The sequence below is a fragment of the Monopterus albus genome, unplaced genomic scaffold (genome assembly GCF_001952655.1).
Source record: "Monopterus albus unplaced genomic scaffold, M_albus_1.0 scaffold78.1, whole genome shotgun sequence".
NCBI classification, from domain to species: domain Eukaryota; kingdom Metazoa; phylum Chordata; class Actinopteri; order Synbranchiformes; family Synbranchidae; genus Monopterus; species Monopterus albus.
This window is the reverse complement of record NW_018127958.1, coordinates 1,167,143-1,175,156: the sequence shown is the minus strand read 5'-3', so window position 1 is coordinate 1,175,156 and position 8,014 is coordinate 1,167,143. Positions and strand designations below refer to the sequence as shown.

At 40.5% G+C, this 8,014-nt stretch overlaps 1 protein-coding gene across 3 annotated transcripts in view; it reads right to left on the bottom strand.

The window, feature by feature from the left end:
* cntnap2a (contactin associated protein 2a) overlaps positions 1 to 7,389 on the bottom strand; it is a 331,856-nt gene extending 324,467 nt beyond the window's left edge. The window contains exons 1-2 of one of the 3 annotated variants that reach the window (XM_020606462.1): positions 7,281 to 7,389; positions 6,838 to 6,960 (exon numbers count right to left, since the gene is read on the bottom strand). In XM_020606462.1, the coding sequence (XP_020462118.1) occupies positions 6,838 to 6,940 (103 nt within the window). In that variant the 5' untranslated portion in view covers positions 6,941 to 6,960; positions 7,281 to 7,389. Of the gene's footprint in view, positions 1 to 6,837; positions 7,094 to 7,280 lie in introns of those variants that run through there. The other 2 variants (XM_020606460.1, XM_020606461.1) reach the window with 2 other exon arrangements.
* Between the last annotated feature and the right edge of the window lie 625 nt (positions 7,390 to 8,014).

Here is an 8,014-nt window from a genome sequence, read left to right as displayed (position 1 = left end):
AGACACACACCCCGTACCCCTTACATAGAAAAAAAAATACAAAGGAGTGTTTCTTCAGTGGAAGTATAGCCCAAAGATTAATTCACTTAATCTTGGCCTGTAAATGGGCTATTCAAGCAGCTTAAAAAACAAATTGAATGCAAAGGCAAGTAAAAACAACATTTGTCTTAGCTGCAGCACAGTGCCCTTTTCCACAGTACTCCACATGAGCTGGTGACTAGGTTTCCAACATCCATTACAACAGAGGTGGACTTGTGCATATGCACATACAGTATGTACCTGCATAGACTGCCAAATATGACGTGCCGTACAAGACAATTCACTCTGAGCCAATTTATTTGTTATATATTATGACTCGTGTGAGTCATATTAAAAACAACAAAATATTCATCTTACCTAAGCGGTAATCAATCTACAAATGAAATCTTCTCACAAGTCTTGTTTTTCAGGAGTCACTTTTTTCACACCTCTATTTTTGTGAACAGTGACTGAAAGTACACCCACATGTGCCAATACTGTCAGTATTTTCAATTTCCTGCCGCTGTATTAAAGCATGCTGCAAATTGTAAATAACTGCTCATTATCCTTTTGATAATAAACAATAATACAGTGCATCTAGTGGTAGTATAGATATTCAGTCACCTATGGCATGAACAAATGCAGGCATTTGAATAGAACTTCCTACGCACTAGGACAGAATTCAGCCCCTGTCTGCAGCTTGGCCAGCTCCATTGAAAATGATTGGCTGTACTGTATGCGTTTATGGGATGCCAGTAAGGGATCATATCCACTATTGTTGCATAGCAAGACCTCCTTGGTTGCTGGACATAAGATGAGCCATTCACATTCTCTCATCATGCCCTTGAGAGAACCAGGTGTAGCTGAAACACGTGTAAGGGGTATAACACTGATGTAGTCAGTGTGTCTAAAAGCTTCTCCCTGCTGCTGACAAAGATGACCGCCCAGTGTTGCTTGCTGTTATTTTGTCATTGCTGAGTTAGGTCAGGTTCACTTAACACTACATTGACTTTAACTGCTCTTTCCAACACCTCCTTCACCCTGTTGTAGCTCATATCTGGCATTATCCAAGATAAAATTACAGTAAGATTGGTTTTTGTACTGTGTCTGTTAGCTCCAAGTTAGCTTGTTAACAAGTGCTTTTATAGCTAAAACAAGATTACAACTTCATTCTGTGCAGTTTTAAGAAAACTCTTGGACTATTTTAAGATTGCAGCAAAAATCACTTGTATTTACATTTACTAGAAATAGTGCAATGCTGTTTCTACTCTTGGCAGAGGCAAAAAAGTTATTCTATTGACAAAAACAACATGTAATATATTACAATGGAAACAGACTTAGAAAATTAATCATGAAGCATATAGCATGAATGTCCAAAAGATACAAAGAATAGATTGTGTGGAGCAACAACAGGTTTTACAATCCTCAAATTAATAAACAACACAAATTATATATTTTACCATCTTTTCTACATTTTTCCACTAGGTAAGGCTTATCTGGGGCTCTTTTACTCATATTATCTTGTTATGGCCTTTCCGTTATGCCCTCAGAGGTTTAATGACACATGACAGGAAGATTAGTGTCACCAGCTGTTTATTTAAACAAACCAGTTCCTATTATTTGCATAATAGTAGCCGAATAGAAATGCAAACTAATTCACATTCTCTATTGTCAGTTCTCAATAGTTAGTTAATATTTGCACAAATCTGAATGGAAGTGCAGGTAATGCACAGGCTAAGCTCTGATGCTTTACAGTTATTAACAATGGTAATATTGAATAACAGGGTGTCAGAGAAATTCTGAGCCTTCTGACATCAATCCTCAAGCTGTTTCTTTCCTTCTCCTCTCCTTTCTGATAAATGTCACCTCTTGTCTTGTCTTTATGTCTTCCTTCCCCTATCCTGCCAGCCCACTCGGTCTAACAAGGTGATCAAATTCTGATGGGTCCTAAGAACACAGTGCACTAGAACAGTTTTTATGCACACAAACATACATGTAACAGCATTTCTTACAGTAAAGCATGTACGCACATATGTACCTAGAGATGCAGATTTATACAATTAAACACCTGCACGTTTTGCTTAGGATCAGTTTTCAATTAACGCATGTAAAGTCAGTAACATTCGGTGGCCTGGGCAGGTTTGTGTGTGTGTCTGAGGAGAACAGAGGATAAGAGAGCAGATGTGTCAGCTGCATGGTGTGGACCTCTGTTTATGTGGGAGAGTGTGTGCATGTTAACATTACTGACATTGTTAGGGGAGTTATGCTGCATGACTTGTCAGTGTACATTTGTATCACTGTGGCCTTGCTCCCAGGATGAAACATGGATACACACAGTAGCATTCACTTCCAAAGAAATTTCAGTTCTTCAACAATCTAAGTACCAAGCTAAAAGTGAAAAGAGAAAGGAACTCTAACCATGCCTTTGTTATTATTAGATCATTTCCATGTGTATAATGAGCACAAAGTCTCTATAGACTGTAAATGTTTACTATTATGTGCATGTAAATGTATGTATAATCTAAATTCAACGTGCAAAGGTGAAGGACTTTCATTGAAGTTGTGTGCCTCTCATTACATGTCCGACATTTTCATCATGCAAGTTGTTAAGCTATTCTTATCAAATCAACTTATGTGCATTTCTTATGGAATGTTGGGAAATTAAATGATTCTGATTCCTCGAGCTATGAAATAAAATACTTTTGGGAAAGCTGTTGCTTATTGGTCTAATATTTTAGTCTCCCAAGCACTTCATTAATTCAGGTGTAAGGTAAAATTGTCATATGCTGATGGACAAACTGTACAAGCATTAGAAGAGTGAAATAGGAGAATGCAGTGTGTACATGTCTATCATCCATGTTAGAACGTGCACAAGCAGATGCAACACATTACTCCCTTAAAAACGGAGTAATAGGGACTTGTTAATAAAAGCCTTTTTGTAGTGGAGAGAGGAGGAGACATACTGTATTGTGAGGGGAGAGACTGTGTGGATGAGAAAAGACAAGGAGGGAGGAAAGTGATTATGGCCACATGATAAAACCACTCAGGAAAGGAACAAAGAATTAGAGATACTTATGGATTTAAAAGGGGCAGAAGGTGAGCAATACAAAAATTTAATGAAATGATGAGAGAAACACTGGGGACTAAGGGGGAAGGAGTAGAAGGAAATGAGAAGAATCATCAGGGGTTGTCGGGGATGAGACAGCTGAAAGTGAGTAGGTTGTAAAGATTTTTCCCCTTTTCATTGGATTTTTTTCTTTTCTGAGAGGCAAAAACACGTAGGTAGAAGCCAGAAAAAGCTAGAAGAAGGATGAAAAAGATGCTGGAGATTAATTGAAAATAGGACAAATGCAAAAAAGTGATAGGGGAAAAGGCAGAAGGAAGAGAGGAATTTAATCAGATGAGGACAGGGTGAAGAAGAGAAATAGCAGATCTTGTTTTCTTTGACTGAGATCTTGTTTCCTCTTGTCTGCATAAATCCATCAATGTGGACGTACACACATGCCCAAACATAGGCAGGTGCACACTTACTTGGAGGCCAAACACCAAGTTGTGAACTGATCTAATCTGAGTCAAACCAGTCTACTTCCTCCAGCCTTTAATCCTGTTATTACCACCTCCTAGTGATTCATTTATTGACAGTAGAAATGTGTAGCCTTTCCACCACTGTATAGGACTGTGAAGGCATACCAGAGTATTCTCTCATTTGCTTTGGATCAGTTACAACTAATCACTCTTTAAAATTAGCCAACTTGAAACAGCTTTTAGTTAGGCCTCAGTGAAATACTTACACACAAATACTGTGAGTACGATTAATTCTTCAGCGTCACCTAAAAGCATTGGTGTTGGCAACAACTAAATATCTTCATTTTGTTTCACATGGAACACAGAATTATATTGAAGAACAAAAAACCCTGACTCGTCCTGTGGGGCCCTGGAGGTGCAACCAGACTGATGTCTATGTCAAATGGCCTAGAATGCTTAATGAGATGAATAAAGGCTAATCTGATCTTATATCAGACAGGCTCTAGGGGCATCTAGTTTAGCCACACATCGTGTCACTAACACACAGACTTAAAGGCATATCCTTTCTCTTTACACACCGGCGCTGAGAATGCTATATTACATTTACATTAGGAGCAATGAATAGCAACAGTGCAGAGCTGAAGAGTGATTAAAGACAAGATGAGCCTTTCAAACACTGATGTTAAAATAAATTGCTAATATTCAGTAATACTGTACAACTGTACCAGATATCTGTGCATACAAAATATTCTAGTACATATCCCTGTTTTCTGTTAACTCACTGTTCATTTTAATTACAAATGAAGAAGTGAATGTTCCAGTGATTATGAGACATCATAGTAGGTGGTGAGAGACCTTGCCTCAGACACTCTACAACAAAACCATTTAAATACAGTGACAACGCCTTAGAGCATACAAAAGTACAAAGACAAATGCACTACTACTTCAGTTATGTACACATCTTTGTATTTCTAATTGTTGTTCTGTATGTTCTTGTTTGGGTTCATTTAATTTTAATGCCAATATTTTTACAGTGAACTTCCAGCTCTTTAGCAACTGATATCACTACCCTAGCCAATTTGGTGATAAGAGAATACACTATAAACCTGACAGATGCTTTGGGCTAAGCTTGCACACTAGAAAATCATTAGAATGACACATGCAAATGCAGACAAATCCATATACAAAAGGCACAAAACACATATGTAAATCTCTCCTTCCTGCTCTCTCTCCATGTCTTACATCAGTACAGTGCATATTTTTAGGGTGCACAAGGGAGACTCCACACAGGTGGTGCTGGTGGGTCAACCAACCCACTGACTTTTAGTGTGTGAGAGTGTTTGCCCCTGGAGGATGGAAATGTTAATCTTTTTTAGTCCATGCCTCAGACCATTGGTCACAATGACATCATTTATTCCCCTGAGTGTTTCACATCTAGTCCCTGAGGAGGATAAAGTCAGTGTTGCTGGACCAGTTCCACATTCTGTTTGTATGACTCTCTCTCTCTCTCTCTCTCATTCAAACACACACATGCTTGTCTTTGTCCGATCATGCAAATCCTGCCCTGATCATTCTCCACACTTATGGATGCTCTTATTGTGTTCTACAGTTTTTTTTTGTTTGTTTTTTTACGAAACATGCATCAATATTGTAGGAGAATTTCAGACATACTGAACATTTTAATTATTTTTGCCCCTGGCACCGTCACTTTAAAATATTTATATGGCTTGTAATTTTGCAAAATACGCTGAATTTAGCAGATAAATTTATATGAGAAAGAAGAATGAACTGACTTTCTTAGTCTAAAAGATTCAACAGGTCTGTAGAATTTAAATGTCATTCATTACAGGTCTTAAATCAACCTTGTTGAAGCCCACAGCTTAAGTGTCCTTTAACAAGACAATAGGTCTTGTTACAAGACAATTGTCTTTAAGACTTGTCTTTAACAAGACTTATTGTCTTGACACTGCTCTGGGACACTGGGACTGACTGGGTCAGACTTGCCTTTCCATAAAGGGATCAAAGTTTGATAAATAAAATGTTGTCACTGTGACTCCTGTTTGCTGTGAGACCTCTCTTATGAGCAACAGCTTTGTGAAAGAAAAACGCACTGCAACTTTCCCTCTCTATTTTCTGTTCTGGCACGCTGGCGCGCACCCACGGACACACGCACACTCGCGCGCACAAACGGGTCTTAGTAGCGTCTGTCAGTGATTGTCCGTCTGATGGGATGATTAATGAGGCGCATCTACGGACACACACATCCTGGAGCCGAGAAGCCCGGCGATCACCGGGGAATCAGTCACACTAAGCCCTCAGAGTACCAGCTCAGTCACCCTCGACAAGATTGGAATGACACCCAACCAAGTGTGGACGATTCCAGTGAAATACAGAGCCAAACTCCTTCTAAAGGGGATAGGACCAGCACAGCACATTAAAGCGTAAAATGTCAGGCAGTTGGTAGGTTTCAAAACAGCTTATAAAACTAGAGAGAAATAAGTACGAGTGATCCTATACAACGAACACGCACTCTGAATGAATATCCCTTTGTATTTAAAGGAATGAGTTACACAAGTTTTGAAAAATGAAGCTGGTAAAATAGGTTCACCACTAGTAAGCGAGGAGAGAGAAACTTGAACAACCTAAATCAGACTGCAAGTCAGCAGGAGAAAAATCCGAAATCTGTCACGGACAGTAAATACTAGACTGTAACTCTCTTCTAAAACTTGGGGGATTCAACAGTACTGGTTTTGGATTTCAGACAATTATAGTGCAGTGTCCTGAAAACAACAAACTATCGTCTAAATATTTCTATACAGACCGCAAAAAACTGTTTAACATTCCGACATTGTTTCAAAAGGCTCGCCCCTCACATGCACTGTGCCCCAGGATCGAGACAGTACAAGACAGCAAACAACTGGCACATCGGAGTGCCATTCAGAAGCCCAGCCGTTGTTTGCGGTTCTAAAAGCCTGTGACCAACTGGCATAAAATCCCGGGCGCAAAAATCATTGGACCAGAGACCATAAACACTTGACACGTGAAGGTTACACGTGAAAGTGAAGGCAGAAGGTTATCCCCGCTCCTTCTCTTCTTTCTCTAGTGCATCCCGGCTCTCCAGCTCAGAGCCCCAGCTGCCACCACAGTGGGGACACCTGCAGCCCCGCCGGTAAACGCACAGACTCTGCTTCTATTCTGTTCTACTCCAGAGACCGGTTCTCTCTGCTTCCCACCCGTATCCACTCTTACCCAACCTGCGCTTGGCGACACATCCAAAATTGTAAAATAACTTACGGGTTGTTGGCAAAGCTCCGTGCGCACCGTTGACATGACAGGAAATCCACAAAGCGACCGGCAAAAACGACGTCAATCCCTGGGCAGGACGGTACCGGTGCATCTTCACGGCCTGTGTGGACACTGCAGAACGAGAGAGGGAGAGGGAACACTCAGAAAAAACAGTGTGATGGTGGTGTTAACGTCAGTGGGTCCGTTACATTCGCTTCACAGCTGAGGACTGGCAGAGGGAAGCCTGGTCGCACGATGTCTCTCTCCCTCCCCCCTCCCCCCTCCCCCTCTCTGTATGTCTAACTCTCTCCAATAAAGAGATGATGTAAGGATCGCTCCGACAAACAAGCTGTGGCCTATACTCGCAAGAGAACCACACTTCTCTCTGCAGCTCTCTTGCCTGCTTATTTGGCGATTCCAGACTAAAACAAAACCAACAACCGTGTCTCCACCTGCACAGGACAGGACCGACTGGCTGGGAACTGTAGGGTCCAGTAGTTCAACGAGCCATTACTGAGCGCAACTCAGAGCCACTGAACTGCGTTCTCCTCTCCAGTGCGCTGTCCGTGGTGCTGAACTTATCTCAGTCTTTCTGCCTCTCTCGCCCTCTCGAAATTGGTTTCCATTTCTTAAAGCCAGACAGTGCCCCCCTCCTTTTCTAGGTGGTGGTGTCATTATAATCGGTGCATTCGTCTCCCTTCATCACATCAAAATTTAGATATGACCAGTCACTTTACATGCCCTGACGTTTCACTCTAGATTTCATTTGAAAAGTGCTTTTTGGGCTAATTAAGTAACGATTTATTAAGAAGTATAAACTGCAAAAGTCATCTTAGATTTGTTATGAAATGTGTGTCAGAGAGAAGCCATATGAACACAACCTGCACTTTCCGTATTAATTAGTGCATATCCAATTAAGCAGTGCCATAGTGTATGTGAATTATTCATTTTAATACAGAATACTACCAAACAGTGCACATCTATGAAGTTGCCACCCCATATGGGAATTGAATAAAACTCTTAATTTATCTTTGCAACAAAATTTAAAAAAATGCACTGAACCAGTGATAAACAAAACTATTTGATTCATGTGTACATCCAGAACCTTTTTTTCCCTGCAAAAACACGCACAAAAGACAACCAACAGTTTCAAAGAGCTGCAAAGTTAAACTAAAGTGGTGCATCT